Here is a 26,878-nt window from a genome sequence, read left to right on the forward strand (position 1 = left end):
AGTCCATCTATGGCCTTAAGCAAGCTTCTCGTCAATGGTACCACAAATTTCATCAGGTTATTATCTCCTATGGTTTTGAGGTGAGCTTAGTGGAAGATTGTGTGTATCACAAGTTCAGTGGGAGTAAATTCATATTCCTGATACTATATGTTGATGATATCTTACTTTCCAGTAGCGATATAGGCTTATTGCATGAAACCAAGAAACTTCTCACTAAAGATTTTGAGATGAAGGACCTTGGTGATGCATATTTTGTCTTAGGAATACAGATACTTCGAGATTGCGCTCAAGTTATCCTACGGTTATTACAAAAGGCCTACATTGAAAAGATTTTGGATAGATTTGGCATGAAGGATTGTACGTCAGGAGATACGCCCATATCTAGGGGAGACAAGTTTAGTCTCGCCCAATGCCCTAATGGTAAGCTTGAGATGATAGAAATGACAAAGGTACCTTATGCTTCGGCAGTAGGAAGCCTTATGTATGCCCAGGTTTGTACTCGCCCTGATATAGCATTTATAGTGGGAGTGTTAGGAAGATACTTGAGCAATCCAGGAATGGATCATTGGAAAACAGCCAAGAGGGTTATACGGTATTTAAAGAGAACTAAAGATTATATGCTTACATATCGGAGGTTAGATGAATTAGAGATCGTCGGATATACTGACTCTAATTTTGCTGGATGCCAAGATAGTAAAAGATCCACGTCAGGTTATGTCTACATGTTGGCTGGAGGAGCTATTTCTTGGAAGAGTGTTAAACAGACACTCGTAGCTTCCTCTACTATGGCCGCTGAATTTGTAGCTTGTTTTGAGGCATCCAACCATGGGGTATGGCTGCGAAACTTTGTCACAGGGCTGCATATAGTGAGTGGTGTTGAAAGGTCACTGAAGATTTATTGTGACAATAGGTCAGCAGTGTTGTACTCCAACAACAACAGAAGCTCTTCAAAATCGAAGCACATCGATATAAAGTTTTTGGTTGTTAAAGAAAGAGTTCAGAGTGGTCAGATTTCCATAGAACACATAGGGACGAACTCCATGCTTGCGGATCCGCTTACTAAAGGCTTAGTGCCTAAGGTCTTTCACGAGCATACTGCTCATATGGGTGTTGTTTTGTTCAATGACACTACGGTTTAGTGGGAGTTCTTTATGTTAGTGTTCTATGAAGATTAAATTTTCTGCAGAATAAAGAATTCAATGTTATTTTCCCTTTGAATGTATTAAATTTTGTGCTTGTATTTCTGCTTTGTGTATGCAGAAAATTTAGGATTGATCTCATAAAGATTAAAGTAGGTCCAGTTGGAAATAGGCATGGTAAGATCACATTGCATGTAATTTCCATGCCACTCATCCATACTTGATCTATGTCATTGAATATATTGGTGCGATGACCATGGAAGGTTTAGTTACGCTTGAAAGTGACAAAAGCCGCCATGATCTCATATTGATATAGGAGGTGGACCAGATTGTATCTAAGGAGGAATCTAAAGAAAAATAGCATACAATTGCGCACTAAAGATATATGATATAATTATCTCAAGTTAATATGTGGCCCAAGTGGGAGATTGTTAGAAAATTATATTTTCTAATAATTATTGTGGGTCACATATTATATTAATAATTATATTGTGCTATTTATATATATTGGGTAAATTAAAGTGATCAGGTAAATATTCCCAAATAGATTCCTAAGTGAGTATGGGCTAAATGAGTGGATACCGGTGTAGGGCCAACTAGGTATAATGGGAGCTTATTGGCCCAACAATAAAGATAAAAACACTATAAAGGGTTATGGTCCCCAAGACGTCAAAATGAACAACCCTAGTTTCTCTTCCCCATCAAGAGAGAGACGGCACACTAAGGAATTCGGTTTTAGAGTGATTTGACTGAGGAAAACTACAAACCCCAAGAGACAAGATAAAAGTTATTCCGCTGCAATGGAGACAGGTATGCCTCCACCTTTATGTTCTTATTTCTTTATGATTTGGTATGATGAATCTTGGCTTGTAGGTGATAGTTATCACCATAAGGTTTATAGGAATTGAAAATTCCAACAATATATACATATATATAATATTAATGTAATACAATAATATTGACAAGTATACAATTGCAGTTTGATAATTAATGTTACATGTATTTTTTTGTTAGACTAGGGATTGGATTCCATGTAGCAATTATCTTCAAAAATTGATTGATTCATTTTTCAACTAGTAATTTGATTGGAGCGGACCAGTCGATAATTTAATTTCTAGTTGAACTGGTATAGCAAGCTGGTGAGAAAAGTATAAATTGTAAGGATGAAAGCAATCACACTAACAATCAAAAATAGAAAGAGAAAAGGGTGAGAAAAATAGTGTACAGAGTTTACCTTGAGTTCACCCCTAGAATTACATCCAATAAGTTTCTCATTATGACTAATGTTCTTATTTATAAGAAAATATAAATAGATTTAAAAATTCTTGGCCACGAACTATTCATGGGTTTAGTCCCAAACTATTAAATAAACTAGGCTTTCATGAGAAAAGTAAATTTGAGACCCACAACAATACGAGATCTCTATATACTAAGAGTCATACTCAACATACACAAGCTCAATGTTTCTTACAATACGCGATCTCTATATTGATGGGTTTACAAGAAAGAAAAACACTCTATATAGAGTTATTTTTCCCTAAAAAAAATGCTCACTTGGCTGGTCTACTTGTAAGAATAAGATTGCCAAAACAAAATGATCAGGCCTGCTGCATTCACCAATGTGAGGTTCCAGAAGAATGTGCAGTTTTACCATAATCAGGAGCAAATTGTAGTGGTTCAGGAGCCATGCACCCCCACAGAGAGAGAAATGAGAGGAGAGAGGAAGAAGGAGGAGAGAAAGGGCGCCCATGGAATTAATTTTCCATAACCAGAACCAGAAGCATCTTTTGACGACTTCTTTTTCCCTTCCTTGGCCCGCACAACATATCTACCATAAAAATGTATTCGATGAGAAATCATTGTATTCCAGCTCGCAAACAAATTCTAAAAACTCATTCATAACAATTGTTAAGAAAATAGTATTCCATGAAATTTAATTAAGGGTTTGATGTTTCTCATATTGTAGGAGATAAAATTATCTCTTATACATATATAAAAGTGTGTGGGGCCGTGTGACAAAAGAGAGAAAAAAAGAAGATATGAATTTTACATACTTTTTATATATAGGGAAAAGATCAAAAACCCCCATACAAGTTTTCTCAAAATCACTTAACCCCATCCCCAAATTTTTTAATTATTTACCTCCCTACTCAATTTTTTTTTATCACTTACCCCCCTTAATTTGATTTTTCATCCAATTTTTTTTTAAATTTTTTAAAAGGTACCAAAATTACCCTTAATAGAAAAAAGAAAAACATAATTTCCTCAGAAACATAATTTTTTAAAAGGTACCAATTGTAAAACTTTATGTTTTATCATAGCTAATTCTTGAACCGCAAGGTGATTTAAAGGGACTAAGTGAGAATACCTCCTTGTTATAATAATAATAACGATTGATTTGATATAAAACTTGCCATAATTACGATTTTTTCTTCGAGACAAGACTTGGAACTTGGAAGCCTCATTGTATGTCAATATTAGCATTTGTTGGTGAATTTTGTTTTGAGAATGTGAATTATATTATAAGTTTTTCGCTATATATCAGTTAAATAGATGGTGTGAGTGGGGCAAGTGTTCTGCATATATACCGACCCTGGTCCATATTTTTGTATCTCCTATTTTTGTTCACAGATACATTGGACCTCATGGGTTTTGATAAAAGTAGGCTTGTTAATGAAGTAGGTTTTTTTTGCCAAACTCTATGATAGTACTCAACTTTCGCAACATACCTTGTGGGTTTTACAGTAAAAAATCCAAACTTTCTCTGCAGGAATTAAAATATAAAAAACAGCATCCTACTTGTTTCGTATATATGAATATTTTAAACGTAAATTTATAACAATTGTTTTTCAAACTTAAAATTAAGCAATCATCCCTTAAATTAAAAAGACATATTAAACTAGTTACAAAGTAGTTTGGGAGGAAATTATGTTTTTCTTTTTTCTATTAAGGGTAATTTTGGTACCTTTTAAAAAATTTAACAAAATTTTAGATGAAAAATCAAATTAGGGGATAAGTGATAACAAAATTTTAAGTAGGGGGTAAATGATTAAAAATTTCGAGGAGGAGGTTAAGTGATTTTGAAAAAAATTTGTAAGGGGTTTTTTGAAGTTTTCCCTTATATATATGTAGAAAATAATTTTATCTCGTACAATATAAAAAATATTAAATACTTTAATTAATAACGAGAACTTCACCATATGGCTTCCCAACCTAAAAATATGAGAAGGGCTTACTAAAAAAATATATATATAAGAAGGAAAGAAAATGGGCATGGGCACTGCCCATGTGGGCTTCTTTTGGGTGAGGCCAGTGTGGGCTTGACGTAAGAGAGCAAAATATTGCTAATGGGCTTGGGTAGTGAAACCAAGGAAGAAAGCAGAGACAAAAGAAAACGTAAAAAGAGGACACTGTTCGAGTGAAGCAAAAGACCATGTGTCACCGGACATGCAAAAGTGGGTCCCACCACGGAGGCGAGATTGTTCATGAATTGCGGGCCCACACATCAACACCTCAACGGAAATCACTATGATATGTCATCCCCATCATCGCAGTTACCAGAAACAGAGGAGAAACCGGATGCGCGTGCACCTCACTCACCCCAACCACAGGTTACTCACTCTCAAACGAACATGTTAGAAAGTTCCGTCTTCGTAATATCTTGTCACACTTTTTTTTTTTTTTTTTTTTGGAAATCAATATCTTGTCACACTTTAAAATTTAAAAAAAGTAAAAAATAATTGTAATTTTATAATGGATAGTACGAGAACAATAAAATAATACATAAAGAGAAAAATTATTAATATTCGCTTTTCAATTTTTTCAATATTCTATTATTAAGTCAAGTAAAAAATAATATGAAATTATTCAAAATAAATGTGAAACATGACCAAGTAATAAAAATTAGGGGTGAGAATACGGGTCAACCCGACACGACACGACACGACACGTTTTTGACCCGTACACTATTTGACACGACCCTGACACGACCCGTTTTGTAAACAGGTTGTAAAACACAAACCCTGACACGACCCATTGCGGGTCACGGGTCGACACGACACGACCCGTAAAATTTAAAATTTAAAAAAAAAGTGGGATTTTTTGAAAAATAAATAAATTAAAAAATAAAAAATAAAAATAAAAATAAAAAAAGATTAGCTTCTGTTTTTTGAGATTTTTAGTTCCTTCTATTCTTTTCTATACTAAACAATGACTATATATATCAATATATAAATGAATAAAAACTAATATAATAAAATATTTAATTAAAAAATAAAAAATGACACTGTGCGGGTTGACACGCGAACCCGCGGATTGACACGTGACCCGACACGAAAAAAAACAGGTCACATTTACACAACCCTGACACGACCCGCCCTGACCCGCGGGTTGACACGACACGTGATTTGGCGGGTCGGGTCACGGGTCAACCCGCGGGTCAATACCTGTATTGCCACCCCTAATAAAAATAGGGTTTAGTCATTTTAAATGATATAAGTTATACCATTTTAAGAGAGACAGACACTGAAAAATGAAAATCATGAGAGAGAAAGCGTATGGTTTTTTTTTAATTTAAAATTTAAATAATTTTTTTTCTGTGTCTGTCTCTCTCTTAAAAGGACAGAGTGTTATGTCATAACACTTTTCCCATAAAAATATATCTAAAAAAACAAAAAGAATATGTATATAATATTTTTATAATTAACAACGAATTAAAAGGACCTGTAATATAGTTCATAAAATTTATCTAAAATCAATTTTAACCTTTGAATAACATTTAGGTAAATTTTATGGAATTAATATTTGTCCTATATAGAATTGTATCATTTTATAAAAAATATACTATTTTATAGTGAGAGATTTACACAATGATGAGAAAAAATCAGATAATTTAAATATTAAATAAAAAATAATTATTTTAACTAAAATAACTATCCGTAAAAAGGACTAATGTTTTTCTCAAATTTTATTCACTTCACTCACATTCTTATTTATTAAAAAAACCCAATTTACATTTTTTTACAGAAAAAGTTCATCAATTTGATTTAGAATTATCTATATCTCTGTGATTTTTTTATCACATATGCTCCTATGCTTTGTAAAAAATAAAAAATCACATAGGCATATGTGATAAAAAGCATAAACTTTTTCAAACCTTAGATATATAAGTGATTCTGACATAAACCGCGGGAGCATTGATGAACTTTTCTTTTTTTTTAATTATAATTTAAACTTGATATAAGAATACGTTTCAAAAACAATTCTAAAAAATATTTTTTAAAAATAAGTATTATTTCTAAGGGAAATACTACTCTCATTTTACATGAGGTAGTTATCTATTTTTCTCTCACTTCAAAAATTGTGCTCCTTTTTTTTTTTTTTTTACTTTTAAATAGCGGGCCCTACTTGGATTCTCTCTGTAATATGAGATAACTACTCTCATGTTACATAAGAGTAATATTACCCTATTTCTAAAATAAAAAAATGTAGCAAATACGCACTAAAACTATGGAAAAAAGAATTCTTATGTTGTAGGGGAGCTCTCTTCTCATGTTAGTGAGAATTCATTTTACGTGCAATAATTTTTTTGTTTTCTTTATTTTTTTTTTTTTATGTGGACCCCAGTGTAAGAGATCTTCTCCTCTCCAATGAGAAAAGTATTGCCCTAAAACTATTTGATAGCATTTTGATATGCAACCTTAACAAAGGAAAGGAGACCAACCACGTGAGCGTGGTTTTCACGCGCCCAACAATGTTAGAACAGTTCAGTGTAATGTAAACTTCATCATCTTTGTTTGTCTGAATGTGACTGCTGCAAACGCTTTCAACGTAATAAGATGTTTGTCAGAAACCTCTGCCACGGCTTTAGTCACTCTCTCTCTCTTTCTCTCTCTCTCTCTTATCTTCTTTATTTTTTTCTCTCTCTTCACTTTCCTCACACTAGCATTTGAAGTTTCATTTTTTTATTTACACCGAAGATTAACAAAAAAGAAGCAATTTTTCTTAGTTCACTATCAGACACCACTAGGAAAAAGAAAAAGCTCATGTGAATGTGACAATGGAAGCTAAGCCTCTTCGTATTGTTCCCTCTTCACACAACACTTCTGGTTTCTCTTCCACTCTCTTCTCTTTTACCCATTACATGTTTCATCATTTCTACCTTTTTTACTCTCTCTCTCTCTTTTTATCTCTTTATCTTCTTATTATTCTTATATTTACTTTGTGGTTTGTGTGTCTTTTTTTTTCTTTTTTTCTTTTTTTGAGGGGAAGGAAGTGGTGGACCCCAGAAGAAGATTGACATGGGACACACGATGAAAGGTGGCGATGTTGATGAAGAAGAGAAGAAAAGGGTTGTTATGGTTAAGGAAGAGAAGAACTCTTCCCCTGTTGAACTTGATATTGGGGTTGCTGCTATTTCTGCATGCCCCAACAAGTGTTGTCTCTTCACAGAGGCTCAGAAGCGTGAGCTTGACCATCAAGTTCTCATCTTTAACCACTTTGCCTATAACCTTCCTCTTCCTCATCACCTTGTTCAATTCCCAACCAATATGTCAGGTTTGTAAAAACTTCTCATCATCCCCTTTTCAATAATAACAAGAGTTACACCCAAGTTGATTCCTTTTGTATTTAATAGCTTTAATTTATAAGTTATGTGAGAAATTGTATGCAAGTGGGGTGAGTGATTAAGATTGAGGTGTTAGAATTTGCTTTAATTTATTAGTCATGTGAACACTTGTTCACATAGATGTAAATGGGATTAATGACTAAGATTGGATGGGTGTGACTAACTTGTTATTCTTATACAATTGTAAATTAATCACTTTGGTGTGTGTATATATAGTTCCATTTTTTTCTTTGAGTTGGGTTGTTGTTTATTAGTGGAAGAGCCAGTGTCATGTTTGATTCAGTCTTGGAATGTATTACCTGTTTCTTCTGGACTTAATTATTGGCTAAATTTTGTTTTACCTGTGGATTTAATTAGTGTAAGGCTCTATTTTGTGATTTTGATATTTTAAAAGGTAAGCAGAATTTCAAATTTTTTTGATGTTAATAATGTCAGTTGTTTATGTGATTGTAAGATAATGATGGGTTTTTTGTTTTTTGTTCATTTGTTTATGTTACAGAATATACTCGCTTTGGTTTTGATTATGGGAGTATGGTGGATCCAGAACCATATAGGTGTAGAAGAACTGATGGTAAGAAATGGAGGTGTGGTAAGAAGGTAGTACCTGATCAGAAATACTGTGAAAGACACATGCATAGAGGTCGTAATCGTTCAAGAAAGCCTGTGGAAACATCTCAAGTTAACTCTCCTTTGATAACAAAACCTTCTGGCAAGTTACATACCAAAGTAGCATCACACACAGAATCTGCAGTTTCAAATCCAAACCTTTTGGCCATTCAACCTAGTGGCACATCTTCGTGTGCCCCATCAAGGAGCCTCTGTATTGTCAATACCTCTTCAGCTAATGATAATAGATCAAAAAATATCACAGGTTTTTCTGGCTCCACTGTTGCTAGCATGGCATACGTTGCTTCAGATAACAGAAGTTGCTTAGATATATGCAAGAAAGATAACCAGACCAAGAGCTGTATCAGCAACAACATCAGTATTAGAAGTGGTGGGAAAGGAAGCATTATTTATGATAGTAATGGCATCTCTACTGGATTTGGCTTCTCCCCGAAGAGTGTTCTTCAAGGTAATAATGGTGAGGTTCCTTAGTTTTCTATGTTATTGGATAAATATTTATTATAGGAATTGAGGATTATAGACTGATCCCCCCCCTCCTCCCCAACTCAACCAAAACAACAAACTCTAAAACAGTCAATCCTTTCCCATTAAGTGGGGTCAGCTACATGACTCTAGCACATCATGTATCATATATTCATGAAGCCCCATGTTCCTCAAATGTTTCTTATTATTTTTCCAATGGTCCCACCCGATCTTACAAACACTACGGAAAATCAATAGCAACTTGGTATGTTCCGTCTTGTTTGCTGTCATGTATATTCTGTGGGGTTTAATTCAAACTTCAGAATCTCATATGTCATTGGTTCTCCCGTTAAGTGCACTCTAATCATTTTGTACTTTCTGATTGTGATGGAAAAAAGCTTAATCCTTGCCATCCCTATCCATGTTAAATTTCAGCATTTCCCTGGATCTGTACTTTCTGCAACTAATTCTAAAATTGCATCTCTCATTTCAGAAAAATCATGAGTTTCTGCATCTCTTATATTTGGCCTTTTGACCCATTTAATGTGAAAAGGGAAACATTTTTGCTCATTGATTGAAAAGCCAAACATTTTTGCCAAAATAATAGAGCGAGACACTCTTGGGGTGTGTGCGTGCATTGAAGACATGTATGGGATGATGCACGACTTGTGCAAAAGCCAGCGCGTGCTTGCCATGTATCGCGCATTGCAAGTTGTGCATCACCCCATGCACAATTTGTACTCGCACACCCCCCTAATTGTTTCCATCGCATTATTTTTGCAAAATATTTGAGTTTTCAAAAACCCTTATATTTGCATGTTAATGTTATCCGAAACTTTGAGGGTAAACTTTTCATGAGAAAGCTGATAGAGGTTTCTTTGTTTCTTTTTTATCTGTCATTTCAGTTTCTGGTTGCAATCATCCATACCTCAATGACAGAAACAGTATAGAACCTGAACCTGGTAGGTGCCGTAGAACAGATGGTAAGAAGTGGCGGTGCAAGAGTGCTGTTCTTCCTGGTCAAAAGTATTGTGCCACACATATGCATAGAGGTGCTAAAAAGCGTTTCACAAACCATGAACCAGCTACTACTACTACTGCTACTTCTACTGTTACCATTGCTAGGTTACCTTACTCTACAGTAGCCACAACCAACATTCAGCAAGCATATTGTAAAATTCCAAATACAAATCTTTCCATGTCAGTACCAGCAAGTGCACCATTCATCCAATGTAATGAGAAAAGTCCTAGCAGCAGTGACACTGATACCACCATCACTGACACCATGAATGAGTGTAGCTATTCTTCTTTCTAAGAAGAGGTTTCGTTTCTCAAAAACCTGTTTTGTGTGTAGTGAACAATGATCTCTCATTAAGAAAAAATTAATGAAGTCTTTTTATTACATTGTCTCATAGTATCTGACGAATTAAATATCTCACTTCAACTAATATTTTGAATTAAGTCAATCAACATTTTCATCCATCTATTATTTATTGTTTGGAACAATAAAAACTTAAATTAGAAGTTTTATTCATTTATGTAATAATAATGTTTGTAGATTTAGGACTGTGATGATGTGCACTAGAATTTATCATTTACTTCATGAATTACCTTCATGCCAGAGCATATTTTGCATCTATTTATTTAAAGTAGAAGTGCAAAAATAATGAATTTGGCGTCGCCCGGACTCGAACCGGAGACCTTCAGTGTGTTAGACTGACGTGATAACCAACTACACCACGACACCATTTGGTACATTTTGTCGATTTCTTTTTTCCAGTTTTAAGCAAATTATCTTTCTAGATAAATAAAATATGCAAGATAGCAGCAAGTTCACAAGTCTGATTTTTTTTTTTTTTATTTTCTAAAGGATACAATGGATTTTGTATTTTTTTGTTGAGAATCCAAAAAGATATTTACTCTTGATTTTACTAAGTGTATGTTATTAGGATATAAATTAGTAAAGTGTTATGTATATAAATTACTGGTTGTATTTGTAAAGAACATTGGGATACACCACCCGAAAAGCTAGCTCAAAGGGTGGGAGTGCCTAAGGCCTTATAAACTTCACATTAGTTGCACATACAACCAATGTGAGACTATATATCTCAACACGCCCCCTCACACGAGAGCCCATTGGGCTTGAAGAGTGGACAATGCAACAGGTTCAGCCTAACTGTGCTAAGAAATATCACAAGAGAAAATGGGAGGCGGCGGCGAGGCTTTGATACCATGTAAAGAACCTTGGGATACACCACCCTAAAAGCTAGCTCAAAGGATGGGAGTGTCCAAGGCCTTATAAACTCCACATTAGTTGCACATACAACCAATGTGGGACTATATATCTCAACAGTATTATTCAGTAATTGGATGACAAATTATTGCAGGGATATGACTTTTTTAATAAAAGAATTTAGAAATTTGACTGTTATGAAATTTATTTGGAAGTAAATTTGCGCATTCTTGGTGTTAAAGGGATCAAATGAGCAAGTCTAGTTAAACTATGCTTAAAGTCTGATGTCGTTTAGATCAATTTTTAAAGCGAGCAAAAACGAGGATTGTCCTCTCCTTCCAAGTTCGTTTCATTCCTCACCGAAAACAACTTCGTGCTCGTTCTTGAAGTTTTAAGGTGCTATGCGTTTGTTCGCATCCAGTAGGCTTGCATACTTAGAAAATGTACAAAGATTTAGGAACATGAGTTATTAGCTAAACTTCATAGAAAGGAAGTAAATCAGAAGGGAAGCCACATAAAAGAGTGGTTGTTAAACATAGTCATTGAAACTGAAGACTCCAACTTTCAAGTAAAAGATCAGTGACAATAAGAGGATTAATAAATCAAAGAAAGAGTCCCGCATGATTAATCAATATGTGACTGTCATAAATCAATTAAAGAGTCCCGCACGATTAATCAATGTGACTGTCATAAATCAATTAAAGTGCACAATAAGTTAAATGGGAAAATTATTTGTTATTTTAAATAACATAACACTCTGTCCTCTTAAGAGAGAGACAGGCACAAATTTTTTTTTATTTAAAGGGTTCCTCCGCAAGGTTCGTCCACGGAGGGTGAGTCAGGGCCTAAGATCAGGCCGAAAGGCGTAGTCGATGGACAACAGGTGAATATTCCTGGGTAATTTGTTGTTACAATAGAAGCAGAAGTGATATCGATTATTCTTAAATTAAAAAAAAATCACTCACTTTCTGTCTCCCATGATTTTTATTTTTCTGTGTCTATCTCTCTCTTAAAATGACATAACTTATATCATTTAAAATGACAAACATCAAACCTAAGTTAATAAATGACAAAACAAGTTAATAAATGACAATAATTTAAGAGATTTGAAATCCCCAAAAAATAGTCTTAAGATTTAATTCAAAGAAAGAATCCCACATGATTAATCAATGTGATTGTCATAAATAAATTAAAGTACACAATATCGAGAATAAGCGAGTTTCTTTTCTTTTCTTTTTTTCTTTCTTTTTAAAGAATGAAGAGTTTAATGATGCAGAAATAGAAAATTTAGACATCTTCTTCGTTGGGTTACCTCAGTTATCAGCAGGAGCAATTGATAAATTCGAAAAAGAAAAAGAAAAAGAAACAATGGTTTTTCTGGAAAAGTTGATAGACTACCATGTTCTTCTTTCTGTTTTTTGAGTTTCTATAGCCACAATTCCAAGGACACTGAATCCGAATATGAAGAAAAAAAAAAACTTCAAACAACAGAAGGTGATAAAATTAGACCCTAAACATATTACAAAATATATTCAGTTCATAATCCCCGTTGCAATATTCACATGTGATACCATCATCTTCGTCCTCAACCCATGACGACAATCTTTTTGATAGCTTTTGCAGTTTACATGTGCTAGAATGACATAAAGATAAGTGATGATTTCGAGCCACTGGATTATTCATCCACATGCTATTGATAAAAGATTTCACCCTCTCTCTGCATCTTCTAACATAGGTGGATGTTTTCAAAGAACGAAAAAGATCAAATCCCAAGTTTCTTTGTTCTTGATCTTCACCGCACATCAAAAGCATACAATAAACATATTTGGCTTCATCATGACCCTTCAATGCTGCGTTTTTCAAATTTTCAAGACCCAACTTTACCATCAAAGAACTGAAGTATTGTACCATTCCTTCCCGGTACAAAATCTCCAAGTTACCACTCTCCCTGCAACGATTCAAGAATGATGATTCTTTTTCTTGGGTAAACCATTGCAGTGGCACCAATGCAAACTTATCCATGGATGCATGTTGATACACGTAATTATCCTCTGCAGCATGAAGAAATTCTTTACAACATAGTTTGACCTTGCAGATGTCAGCAATCGAATGAGATGCCACCTTTGCAAAAATCTCCACTACTAAATCTTTTGGAAGAACTTTGAGGGACTCATGTTTCTTCTTCTTAATCCTTCCCTGCTTTACTCTTAAAACAGCCATTGTTTTAAGGTTGAAAACTTGACAATAATAACTTTAGAATCCTTACTATGACAGAAGGTTTAGACTTATGTAAAGTGAAGGTTTCATCAAAGACAATAGGAACAAGAGACTTCCTCGTGTATATAAATTGACATAAGTCGGTTGAAGTATAGAAAATATTATATAATATCTTAATTATATCTTAGTATATCTTACATGATTTTTTAAAATTAATTTTTAGGTTTTATTATTTGTTTTCAATTCCCGATTTTTTATCATATTTATAAACAATTTTTTCTTTTTCTATTCTTGAATCCCTAATCAATTACTTATTACTGCAGTAACAGCTGTGTGGTGTGTCTGTTCCATCCTTGTGTTAAATGGGGTTTTGCCTTTCACCCTGAATTTGTTCTTTCCTTTTAATTCGGAGAAATACGGTAAAAGTTGAATGATCAGAAAAATAAGAAAATTATTAAATAGAGTCAACTATAGTTGAGAATTTATCTCAAGTAATATGCAAGATGGAATTTAATAGAGATAATCTATATAGTTATTAATAAAGTTAAATTTAATAAAGGGATATGCCAACATAAAATTAAATAAATGTGTAAAAAAAATTTATAATGACATTTCATTAAAATTAAATTCATTTATAATCTTATCATGCAATTTTTGTTATTAACCTCTTACTTACCCAAATTTTATTTGTCAAATGTATCTTTTCCTCGGAAGGTGCAAAAACCAATATATATATATATATATATATATATATATATATATATATATATATATATATATATATGAAAAGATTTGTTTACAATTTTTTTTTTACAATTACACTAATAAGGGTGACTGATCATACACTAATAGTCCCAATTTTTTTCTCTGCTACAGATATTTGTTTTTTGTAGTTGCTCTAAAAGAAATATATATATATATATATAATTTTTTTTTCCAATCACATGACATATTTTAATAAATTATTAAGAAAAATATTTTAAATAAATATTTTTTTTTGTATTTTATATTATTTAAAATACAAAACAAATTAATAAATAGATACTACCTTAAGATCGAAATCTAAGAAAGAATCCCACGTGATTAATCAATGATACGGCGAATAAATCAACTTAAAATAAACCATATCAACAACAGGGGAATTTTTTTTTTTTTTTTTTTTTTGTAAATAAAAACAGGGGAATTTACTAATGAAGGAAAATTTTATCTCATCAGCAGGAACAACTAGATTAATAATTTAGAAAAAAGAAACTCCCTTGGTCAAACGGTTGGAGAAGTAGATACATTATTACAAGGGAAATATTACTCTTCTTTTACATGAGGTAACTTATCTCATTTTCTCTCACTTCGATTTTCGTACCCCACTTTGTTTTTTCTTTTTATTTTTTCTTGTAATGGTGGGACCCACTCATTTTCTGTCTACCACGTAAGATAACTATCTTATGTGAAAGGAGATTAATAAAACCCTATTATGAAATACACACACTGGTAGACAAACTGAAAAGCCCCACTTAGCTCTCCCTTCAAAGCACTATTCTTCATGGTACAAAATCTCCAAGTTTTCACTCTGTACAATGTTTCAAGAATGATGATTTTCTCTTACCAGTAAACAATGACAGTAGCACCAACCCAAGCTTGTCCATGAATACATGCTGATATACATAATCAATCCCCGTCCTCAACATGAAGAATTTCCTTATAACTTAGTGCTTGTTTGAATAATTTTTTTTTTATGTAAGATATTATTTATAAACATAAATTAGGCACAACAGATTTTAGAAAAAACTCTTAAAATGAAAAGTTATTTTTTTATAACGAAGAAAAAAACTGAAAGCTAGAAGCTTCTAAGAGGAGTTTTTTTTAAGCTCTTACATGCTTTACTTGAATTGCGTGTTTTTTTTAAATGAAAAGTTATAAAGATATAAAGAGAGAGATAATTTTCTTGAAATATGTGTTTTTAAATAATTTTTAAGCTAAAATTTTTATGTGATTACCAAATAGTTTTTAGTTTTTTGTTTAAGCTTTTTTTTTTGTAATTTTTTTTTAATTTTAATTTTAACTTATAAGTAGCTTCTAACTTAAAAAAAGAAGAAGATCTAAACATACTCTTGGTTTCTCCTATGTATTGAGAGGCCACATTTGCAAAATTCTCCAATAACTAGTCTTTGGAATAGCTTTAGGGGGCGTTTGGTTGAGGAAATTTTTTTGGAATAGTAGGGAAATGAGATAGATAGAGAAATGATTGGAAAGATAGATAAAGTGAGATAGCTAGAAAAATGTAAAAAAAAGTTGTTTGGTGGGGAAAAACTTTACTGGGAAAATTATGTAACTTTATGAAATCAACAGTGCATTAAAAGCCAGATAACCGGTTTTCCGAAAAATCCCACCTTCAAATTGGGTTTCTAAACAGTGCGGATATCTATGTTTCTCATAAATCCAGACAAATTGGATAGATGGGTTTTTGGTGAAAAACTTTGAAACAAACATGGTGTTTCTAAAAGCCATACTTGAGAAAGATAAATATCCCCTAAAAAGCTTTCAACCAAACACCACCTTATAGGGGCTGTTTGGTATATGAAATCTAAAGAGATATCCAGGAATTTGGTAGTGGGAACGGGAAATACCCATATTTGGTACAAAGAAAACATTAAATTTTTCATGGAATAATTTGTGACTGGGTATGCAATTAACACTATCGACAGGCCAAAAATATTACCTTATTCGACATGGTAATTATTGATACCTTACATATTCCGCAGACAAAAATACCCTTGTGACCTAGAATAAGTTTTGTTCCTTCAACCTGTTTTCCTCATAATAACAATGTTGTTGTGGAGGTAGCCCATCGACGGAAACTTCTCTCTGGGTCTTCCAAGTGCATGACTTCATTAACCACTTCCCATTCATAATCTTTACTGGGTCTTCCAGCTAGGCCATACAGCTTCCCATTCATAATCATAACCACTTCCCCCATCGAGGTGCATGACTTCATTAACCAAGTGCATGACTTCTGGGTTGTGGACTTACCATTCATAATCATAACCACTTGCAAAGGGATGAGACAACAACAAATAAGTAGAGGATTTTGGACTTACCTGGATGATGAAAATTGATGATTTCTTCACGATTTGGGAATATGCAAATTCAAATTCAATACGGTGCAAAAATAGGTCACAACCGAAATGGGCTGTTCTCTTTCGCAGGGCTGTTTTATGATTTATGTTTCTAAATGGTGTTTAAAGTTATGTATTACGAGGGAGGGTACTTTCGTAAAAGTTACCTATTTTCTCAGTAATATTTTATTATCAATCAAACACCTGTTCAGTAAAATTAATAAATATTTTCAGTAATATTTTGACCTATCAAACACTTTTTTCATATTATTCCCGGTCACCATTTTTCCAAACATATTTCCAGTGATCATGATACCCAGATATTAAAGAATTACCCCTGTACCGAATGCCCCCTTAGGGATGTTTGGTATGAATATTTTGTTTGGATGTGAAAGTGGGTGAGAAATATTTTTTAACCAAGTTTGGTATAAAGAATCCTAAAAAAAATTACCCATCATTTCAATTTTGTACTAAACACAACTAAAAAATTATACCACAAAACATATGGTATTCTTTTTTACCATGGACCCAGAATCTGATTTTAATGAAAAGAGACCAAAATGCACCTTCCTTTGAGCGGTGTCTGAAGAGTCTCCTTCATTATTGCTACAATATTAAAAAATTGTAGCTAAATTGGTAATTTCTATTAATATTCTCATCAATATTTTACAATCAACCAAACGTACCATCAGTAAAATTATCCAAAATTATCTGGTAAAATTTTGGTCTACAAAACAACTTTTTGTTACTTTCCTGCTAAATAATTTCCTCCCATATTCTCAGAAATATTTTTTCTCTAGAAAAAAAATCTCTCGTATCAAACGCCTCCTTAGAGTTCTTCTTGCCCGAGAGGGTTTAGACTTAAAATATGTAAAGGGAAGGTTTTTTCTTTCTGGACTTAAACAAGTCCCTAGAGCTTGATTTGAAAAGGTCACTACTACTCTAATACAGCTTGGTTTTACTGCCACCAAGTGTGACTCCTCACTTTTTGTGTCCACCACTTCTTTAGCTACTACTTATGTGCTAGTCTATGTGGATGACATCCTCATTACAGATCATCTTCCCCTGCTATTTCAACACTCATCAAGTCCCTCAACACTTCATTTGCTCTCAAGGATCTAGGCAACCTTCATTATTTTCTCGGTATTGAAGCTAAATCTTCATCCCGTGGTGTTCTCCACTTGACTCAATCCAAATATATAGCTGATCTATTAAAAAAGGCAGGGATGACAGATTGTAAATCTCTAACTACTCCTATGGTATCTGGTTTAAAGCTTTCTTCTAGAGATGGAACTCCCTTCCATGATCCCTCATTATATCGATCTATTATAGGTGCCCTTCAATATACAACATGTCCTGATATTTCATTTTGTGTAAATAAAGTCTGTCAATTCATGCAATCTCCACTTGACACTCATTGGCAAGCTGTCAAACGAATCCTACGAAGTGGCACTCAGCATCTAGGATTAATTATTTACAATAAATAGTACAATATAGGCCGGCCTGTAGGTTTATAGGTCAGGCCTTGTGAAAGTGGGCCTACGACCTTTTCATTAAACAAGCTTTTTCAAGGGTCAAGCCCGGCCTATTTTACGAAATATATTAGGTTAGGTCTGACCTGACGTAGGCCGAGCCGTAGGCCCCTGTGGGCCGGTCCGGCTCAGTTTCACCCCTAGCAGCAACTAGAATAAGTGCAAACTATAATATTCTATAGTTGAAGTCAATTACGTACCATTGAAATCTATTAAATGAGATATACAACATTTCGAGTACATAAGAACATTTTCTATTATGTAGGGACATCCATGTAAAATTAGTGAAGAGACAAGGTGGCAAAATGATTGACTTGTTTTTCTGTCACAAATGACGATTTGAGTTGGGATTTTAACCTGCTAATTTGTTTGAACTCGTCCTGCCTAAGGCAGGTCAAAACAAGTTCAACTCGTTATGGGACGAATTAATCTATTAGATTAGTTTTTTTTTTTTTAAATCATTAATTAGTAACCTTATTTTATACTTCTTTGTCTTCATTTGACACATTTTGCATTCATAGAGTATAATTTTTGAAAAAAAAAATTCATTTTTCTAATATATTCACTAGTTGGAGGGCACAGCAGGGCAGATTAAAAGCAAGTCAGGGGAAGGAGAGTTGGGTTATTTTAAGACAAGTTGGAGGCAAAATGTGACGAGTTACCTGCTTTACCACCTTTAAATGAGAATCATTTTAATAAGATGCATTTCTAAAATCCAACTTACATCATTGCCTTAAAATAAAATAAAATTCAAGACATAATGAAGTGTTTTTGGGGGAGAAATACATATGTGCTCAAGAGCACCACTCACTTATTAGGACGGACCAATCAAAATTGAAAAATAACTAAGGAGAGAGAAAAATAATTTTTTAATCCAAATATCATTTTTTAAATAGAAGGAATATGTGCTCTGGAGCACAAAAATCTTTCTCGTTGTTGGCGCAGTACCGCTAGAAAACAAGGAGGAGGTACTTATTTGTGACCGCATCCTTGTGTTTAATTTTATCCCAAAAAAAGACCTAAGTCACTTGATTTGCTTGTTGGATTTTAGTTTGTTCATTCACGTCATTTTGTGCCATGGTTAATTTTGCTGCTTCATAATTATTGTTTTAAGAAGCAAAGAACTATATTTTATTCACGTTCAATCCACATACCCAAAACATTTTATTTTAAGGAGAATAAGGACCCGTTTGGATGGATGAACTTTTCTTTCTTCAAAAGCTGTTTTTTTTTTTGAAAAAAACACTTCTCATTTTTAGTCCGTTTGGATATCTATTTTTAAAAAAAAGCAGAAGTCACAAAAAAAAGTCAATTTTTTTTTTTCAGAAACTATAAATTTTAACTTCGACAAAAAACAGAAATCTAAAGCCAAATATTTTTTAAAAAAAAAACTAAATATTTTTATAAAAATATAAATAGCTTTAATTTTTGTAAAAAGAAACTTTTAAATTAAAGAAGAGATAAAAGTCACTTTTTTTAAAAGGTGAACCAAATAGGCTCTAAAAAGAGTTTGCTCGACTTGAAAGAAATGTTTGCACCTCAGCTATCCTACAAGTCTCAACCTACGAAAACCAAGTGAAAAATAACTAGAATAAGATTTAGAGTAAATGCCCTTTTCGATCTTCAACAAATTTTACGATGCTCGCTTTAGTCCCTAGCAAATAAAAAAGCTATTCGTGGTTCCTCAGAAATTCAAAATGAACTCATTTTAGTCCATTTAAGGGACTAATGGGGATCTTTTTTGAATTTGCGAGGGACCACAATTTCAATTAAATAGGTCCATTTTAAACTTTTTAGGAACCATAAATAGTTTTTTTATTTGCTAGGGACTAAAACTGACATCGTAAAATTTGCTGAGGACTAAAAAAGATATTTACTCTAAGATTTAATATGACAAGAGAACTACAATTTTGAATTTCTGTAATAATAATGCATCTATTGAACATGAGTACATTACTGATCTTGGTGAAGCTGGCAGTTTTCTCAGTTCAAGTCTGGTCACGGTCCATACCAAATATTCCACAGAAACCAATGTGGTATGGGTGGGTAAAGGTGATCTAGTTTAGCTGACAGGAGCCATTGCACCAAGGCACTAGAAATTGGTGCAGTTTGGCAAGCTATCCTGTTTTTATTTATAAAGCACAAGAAATATGCATTTCCAACACGCAATCAAATCACAAGCATGTTCCAACTTCAAAATTTCTTATCAGTTGTTATGTTTGAAGAGAATTTGTTTCGTCCTGCTTGGATGCATTTCTCTACAAAAATTTAGATGACCAACATAGTTAATGGCAAAGATTCATACAAACAGACAAGATCAATGAATATTTGAGAATTATTTTCCACAAGAGCAGTGCATAGTTTCATTCCAAATCGCCTGTGGTATTATTTTCGACAAGAGCAGTGCTCATAGTTTCATTCCAAAGGACATTTTTTCTCAAATTCTTGCTGCTCTTTGCGACACAAGTCAAATTCATTTGTATGGTAGTACATGCAACCAACATAATCATCCATCTCCTTTGTGCACTTTTGGTGTAGATCCCTGAGACTGCAGAACAAGCATTTAATCAGTATCATATAGAAATTCTTGGGAAATCCATAGTATAATAGAGCATGCATCAGGGAATGATAGAAAGCAATAAATACATAGGAGTCATCTGACTGAAAACCTTCAGTTATAACATATCAAATAAATTATAAAAAGTAGTGTGTATCTGAGAACAAACATATAATCAGTTAGAAATGAATCATAAAAATCTGACTGTACTTTGTGCGCACAAGTAATATCATAGAGAAATCACATTGTATGTAATAGAGAAATCGTCAAGCAGTGATAATGATTATGACCATAAATGTGTTTTCCTCTCCACCAAAAAAAAAGTATGCTTCCTTTCAAAGGCCAAGGAATCATCCAATAAAATTTTCAATAAGGTGTTTGCAACCTTTAATATCTGAAAAACTAGAGCAATGCCAACAGCAAGCAGCAGGTGGCGGCCAATAATAATAGGAGTTTGAAACATATGGTATATCTTAGTAGTAGATATTGTTATTACTAATCCATCAAACATATGGCACTTCCAAGTTAAGAGATGTTCTATTTCTAATAACAAGTTACCCATGGCATTAGTCATGAACAAAATGGTAAGATCCAAGGATTTGGTAATAAAAGAGTCAAATCAGCAATAAACAGAGATGATGAACCTACATGACTATTAAATACGCAAACAACAAGAGAATTTCAAGAAATAATTAATAAGACAGTCAAACAACCAAAAAAACTTCTAAGTTCTAATACTAATACTGCATCTTGAAGCCCACATTGCACTTGTTTCTAATTTTAATCTAATGACAACTGAATTATCACCATTCTATATATCCATTTATCAAGTACACAAATAGATGGCGTGGAAATGGAAAAAGAAAGAAAGGGTATATGACAATTTTTTCATGGCCTAAAGAGAAAGAATATATAAATGGATATAAGATGTCAGTCTTCCACAGTCTACAACAAAGCACTTTTGGTTCTACAAATGCAGTACCCTTTGAAGCAGCTAAGTTAGAATTAGAAGCCAACTTCATCATGAACAGAAAAATCCATATCAGTTTACTCTGACAAAACATAATACTGCGAGCACATTGAATCTCAGGTTAAATATCTAATATACTGGCAGTAATGCGCATTTATAATATTGAACCATGTTTGCATTTAAAAATTCTAGAAAAAAAAGATATCACCATCATTTATGAATTGATATTCAAATCATCATCAAATAGGAATTATTGAATCTGAACTGTTACAGATATACAGTACTCTAATGAAATCAGAAGCATGTCAAAATCAATCAGTTTAAGATAAGTCATTAGCACTTGACAAAAGAAATTTCACCAGCAACAAGCCATAAACAATCATGCTACGCAAGCCAAAAGGAAAGAGAGAGGGGGGGGGGGGGGGGACACACTTAATAATGATTCAATTTGCCCAACCATCACTAAGGTCTTAGTACCTAGTTTGTACCAAACGATAAAAATAAAAATAAAAGAATGGGTGCAATGCTACACAATGAGAAAAAATAGCCAGAATTTTGAAAAAATTCAGCTAGCTTCAAGGGTATTGTTGGATGGAACAAAGTAATAGGGACCACTCACCCATCCAAGAGTCAACAAGCATGTCAAATCATACAGTCAAAAATTCTCACAAAAATGTCCCGCCTATCTAGCATTTTTAAGAGAATAACATGTTCACTGAATGCCTTACTCAGTTAGGGTTCTGTACACAAATGGCAATTCAAATAAATAATGTAAAATATACAAAAACAAAACAGAAGATCAGCTGACAAATACAAACAACGAGGGTTAATAAAACCAGTCCATGACTTCTGATCTTCATGCAAAAGTGATCAAGCTAATAAACCCCCGCCAAAATAAAATAAAATAAACCAAAAAAAAAAACAGCAGAAGATGTTGAATATAATTTGAGTAACGCTACTTTCACACTCAAATTATTTACCCAAAAAAACACACCTTTGCCTGCAGGCACTTGAGCTGATGATAGACAACCAGTCAATCATCCAACAGCTTAAGGAGGGAATTGTGTTGTTTGGTTATAAAAAAATGGGTGTGCTAGAATCTTTGTAATATAATCCATCTTCTCAAATATTACAACAGATTGACATTTACAACCTACTACAGTTTATTGATGAGATAGCATAACTAAGGCAATAACATTGACTCTCAATATCAGAAAAATGCCAAATATTTGCTACTCTAGCCACTTCTATTTTGTTCAGCCAAATAAACAGATCGGAATTGAGGAATCATTCATCATCAAAAAAATTCATCATTCATCATCTAATAAATGAACAAAATCCATTTCAATTTTTCCCCATGCATTTTTTCAAGACACCAAACAAAACTAAAAAACTAAATAAAAAAAATCAGCAAAAATAACATTTAAAATATTAAAAAAATCTCACAGGCCAAGGACACAGCGAGTAACTTCACGGCCTTTATCGAGACACTTTTCAGGGTTTGGATCCTTCTTCTTGCATTTCAGGAACTCAATGTTCTCCGCGTGGCACCTTGTCCCAATGTGCTTCGACGATGCCATCAACACCGCCGATGTTGGGATCGGGTTTCCAGAAGCATCTACAGCGCTCGCCATCTCCAATTCAACCCTTCCTTCTTCACCTGCAACAAAAATAAAAATAATATAAGAACTCCACCACCTTGATTAGTCACATCCTGTTTGGTTCCCGAGAAAATGAAAGAAAACCATTTTGAAAGAGGGGAAATAAAAAAATTGAAACTTCATCATATTGAGCTTTGAAAACTTAAAATCAAATAGAGAATTGAGAACCCTTTACCTTGAATTACACTATTTTTCTCGTCGTTGTGGCCAAGAGAGAAGATTTTAGGGCAGTGTTTGTCAGTGAGGTTAGTAGTAGGGAAAATGCTAAAATACACCGTGGGTGAACATCTTAAAATTGATTTTTAAATAATATATACATTTTTTTATGACTACTCTGCATACTTTTTCTAACATTGTTAAATCAAAATATTAAAATAAGAAAGATATTATAGTTACAATTTTTTTTTTTACAATCATATATTATAATCGTTTATTTTCGTCAATCAACGGTTATGATTTTCGCAAATTAAATTTATTAATTAATTATTAATTCATAATAAATGACAATTGTTGATTTGCGAAAATCAACGGTTATGATATATGATTGTAAGAGGTTGTAAAAAAAAATTATAAGTATAACCTTCCTCTTAAAATAAAAGAGAAATGATGAAAGTTATTGAAGATTTTTATCAAATAGCTAGGGTGAATATAAAAAAAGGCCCAACATAATATCTTATTCCATAATATATTGACCAATTATTTTGAGCATTGCATAACATATGTTTTTAAATGTAAATAAAATAAAGAGGTATGTTTTTCTCCCGATAAAAAACATACTCTCTTGCATAAACATACAAATTTTCATCAGTTACAAATTTTTTTTAATTGGTGAATCCCAATTTTTTTTTTATTTCAACAGGAGAGGAAAAAAAATTCTCAACAAAAACTTATATCCCTAAAGTAAAATATGCTTTAAAAAAATAAATATTTTAAAGGAGATACGAGTGTCATGCAACATGACATAGGAAAGTGGCTTTTTGACTTGACAAAAGCGATTTTCGAAATATCTTGCCTGTTTAATTTTTTGGTCAAATGTATTATTGAATTGATGTAGGAAGACACATATCAGATATCTATGTGTATTGTCGCGCACCTGACATGTGTGTGTTTCGTGTCAGTCCAGCCAAGACATGTCGGCACGAGATGTGTGTCTCATGTCGGTCCAATTAAGACACGTCAGTACCAAGCGCGCGTTTCAGTATGGACGCATCAGACCCATGTGCGTGTTTCAGTCTGTTCAATCTCATCATGTCATGATCAGGTGCATGTTTATGGAGCGTCACATCCAATCTCCGTCGTATGCACAACTATCTTGCGCGCGACTATACACATAGACACTTGACATGCGTCTTTCGACGTTAGTCCAATTATATGTTTGACCAAAAAACTAATTCAATGAAATATCTTGAAAAATGCATTTGTCACATCAAAAACTCTTAGAAAACTTTCCTATTGAGCCATCGATGCGTGCTACATGTTTTTTTTTTAATTATGTGGGATCCGTTATTTTTTATTTCTCTGACATGATACAACTACTTTTCCGTAATATTGTTCTTATAAATCTCATATTTTAAATTCTAAAAAGTTTAACTAATTTCTTTTTAGGAAAATGTTTAACTAAAATTTTAAACACTCCATGAAACTGTACTCGAATTCAGTATACGGGAATAAATTAGTTTTAAAATTATTTTGCTAGTACTTACTAACAAATGGTCATTGGTCAAGATGGCTCGGTGGTCTACAATGCAAGACTCAAGCTCCAATGCTTAAGGTTTTGAACCAATTTAGCCCAACTCAAATTGGTCTAGTTTGATGTAGGCCACGTTAAGCCAGTTCAAAATACTAAAAATGTTATGATTGATTATTAGAATTATTAAGTTTCTCCTTTTAAAATTACCTAAATTTTATTTTGAAATAATCATTAGTTAAATTTTTTTTCAAAAATCCCCCTATGATTTTACTTTGAGTCACTTATATCTTATGTTTTTTTTTAATCACTTACACTCTTATGATTTTTTCTATCAACATTCATCCTTAACACTATTAGAAACTAAACTAATCTACTTATTTTATCCTTCTAAGAAAAAGAAATTAGACTTATGACAAAAAAATAAAATAAAAGAATAAATAAGACCAAATATATTGAAAACTTATAATACTTATAGAAAAGTAAAAATAAAAAATAAAAAAATAGAAGAAAAAATTCAAATAAGTGGTAATAAAAAATAACAAAATAAACTGAGGAAAAAAAGAAAAAGAAAAAGAAAAAATAAGACCAAATATGTTGAAAACTCACAACAGTAGAAGAAAATACTAAAATAAAAAAAATGAAAATAGTCTAAAAGAGAAAATAAAGAATAACATGGAAGAAAATTTGAGTTCAATTCCCACCAAACATCTTTCGGGAGAGACGATAAACTTTAATTATAACTAAATTTTGACTCAAGATTAGTGTTATAGACGGTTCAAAGAGTTGAAGCTTATGAAGATACGTGAGACCGACTCGCCTCAAAAAGATAATTAAGGTCGGAATATAAAAATATTAATTGAAGTTTTTGATATAACTTTTTAAAATAAAATATTTGAAATTAACATTTCTAGACTTTATATCAATAAATAAAGGAAATGTGGGTCAATGAACCAACTCGAATAGCCCGCAGCCCGCATGAGTCTGATTTGGGTTGAACTAACAATTAATAAGGAAGTTAGATAAACTTCTTAGTTATAAGATTTAATAATCTCCGAGAAACTCGTGTGAAAATTCAAAATTCTACTTTTTTTTTTTTTTTTGAAGATCAAAATTCAACTTTCTTATTATCATTTACTAGTACCCAAAATCTAAAATCCCCAAATTTATACTCAAGCTTTTAAAATACACCTATCCAAAATGAAACCTATTAAAAATTTATCCTCCAACTTTTTTACCTCAAAGAGCCATACAAGTTTCGAAGTGTAAGAAATGTCCACCCTCCTTAGAATTCAATCCTTAATTTCAGGATATTTGTTTCACGGCCACTACTTACAAGTTGGAAAGCACGTGCACCTGATTTTTTAAAAAATTTGTGTGGACACGTGTCGAATACCAATACGTTCCGACACATTTTGATACACAGCTAATATTTTGAGAGACACGGTCAATACTTCGACACAGTCTGATATGTGTTTTCGACACGCGATCAATTTTTCCGACACGCGATTAACGCTCCGACACGCATTTGACACCTTTTTTTAGGTCTAAATTTTATTTTATTAACTAAAAATGAAAAATTAATTTATAAGTCAATTTTTTCTGTTATGGAATCTGACATAAAAAATTAACAAGGTATGAAAAATTCCTTTTGCTTTATATTTATGTTATAGAATTTGAATATTTAATTGGTTATATGACTTATTATGGATTGTTATTGTATTAATTATATATTAAAAATATTATTTAATATCAAGACGTGTCGAAATATGACATTTTTTAGAATAAATGTGTTCGATGTGTCGTGTCATATCGTGTCTCGTGTTCCGTGTCGATATCGATGAAACATAGCTTACAAGAGCAAAGGAATGAGTAATGATTTAAACTTTCATTAAAATCTTCAAAGAATGCTTAGAGTTAACATGAAATGAAGCTGTTTTTATTTATTGAAAATTAATAATTAATTAATAAATTTGATTGACGGAAATTAATGATTAGAATTTAGTATCAAATTTCAAAGTTTGACATAGGTGTCAAAAGATCCTGCCATCTCTC

General features: G+C 32.7%; 3 protein-coding genes and 1 non-coding gene across 6 annotated transcripts; 1 reads left to right on the plus strand and 3 right to left on the minus strand.

Moving 5' to 3' along the window:
* Positions 1 to 7,090: 7,090 nt before the first annotated feature.
* On the plus strand, positions 7,091 to 10,213 carry LOC133293294 (growth-regulating factor 9-like). 3 transcript variants are annotated; one of them, XM_061491841.1, is made up of 4 exons: positions 7,091 to 7,246; positions 7,404 to 7,694; positions 8,264 to 8,848; positions 9,759 to 10,213. In XM_061491841.1, exons 1-4 carry the CDS (start codon positions 7,198 to 7,200, stop codon positions 10,166 to 10,168), a joined length of 1,335 nt encoding a protein of 444 aa, XP_061347825.1. In that variant the 5' UTR covers positions 7,091 to 7,197; the 3' UTR covers positions 10,169 to 10,213. The 3 variants fall into 3 exon arrangements, with proteins under 3 accessions (XP_061347825.1, XP_061347831.1, XP_061347838.1); XM_061491847.1 differs by having other exon boundaries at positions 8,264 to 8,839; XM_061491854.1 differs by having other exon boundaries at positions 7,129 to 7,694.
* Positions 10,214 to 10,526: 313 nt separating this feature from the next.
* Positions 10,527 to 10,600, minus strand: TRNAV-AAC (transfer RNA valine (anticodon AAC)). The gene has a single exon. It is a non-coding gene; the product is annotated as a tRNA-Val (tRNA).
* A 1,989-nt stretch (positions 10,601 to 12,589) lies between these two features.
* Positions 12,590 to 13,306, minus strand: LOC133292329 (putative F-box protein At1g67623). The gene has a single exon (XM_061490740.1). It carries the CDS (start codon positions 13,304 to 13,306, stop codon positions 12,590 to 12,592), a length of 717 nt encoding a protein of 238 aa, XP_061346724.1.
* A 6,689-nt stretch (positions 13,307 to 19,995) lies between these two features.
* On the minus strand, positions 19,996 to 23,405 carry LOC133293400 (NADH dehydrogenase [ubiquinone] 1 alpha subcomplex subunit 8-B). Its single transcript, XM_061491972.1, has 3 exons — positions 23,312 to 23,405; positions 22,922 to 23,135; positions 19,996 to 20,496 (listed from the first exon to the last, which is right to left on the minus strand). The coding sequence occupies exons 2-3, from the start codon at positions 23,107 to 23,109 to the stop codon at positions 20,364 to 20,366; spliced, it is 321 nt and encodes a 106-aa protein (XP_061347956.1). The 5' UTR covers positions 23,110 to 23,135; positions 23,312 to 23,405; the 3' UTR covers positions 19,996 to 20,363.
* Positions 23,406 to 26,878: the final 3,473 nt, after the last annotated feature.

This window comes from Gastrolobium bilobum, unplaced genomic scaffold (genome assembly GCF_033153095.1).
Source record: "Gastrolobium bilobum isolate Gb01-03AN ecotype WA unplaced genomic scaffold, APGP_CSIRO_Gbil_v1 utg909, whole genome shotgun sequence".
In the NCBI taxonomy this organism is placed as follows: Eukaryota; Viridiplantae; Streptophyta; class Magnoliopsida; order Fabales; family Fabaceae; genus Gastrolobium; species Gastrolobium bilobum.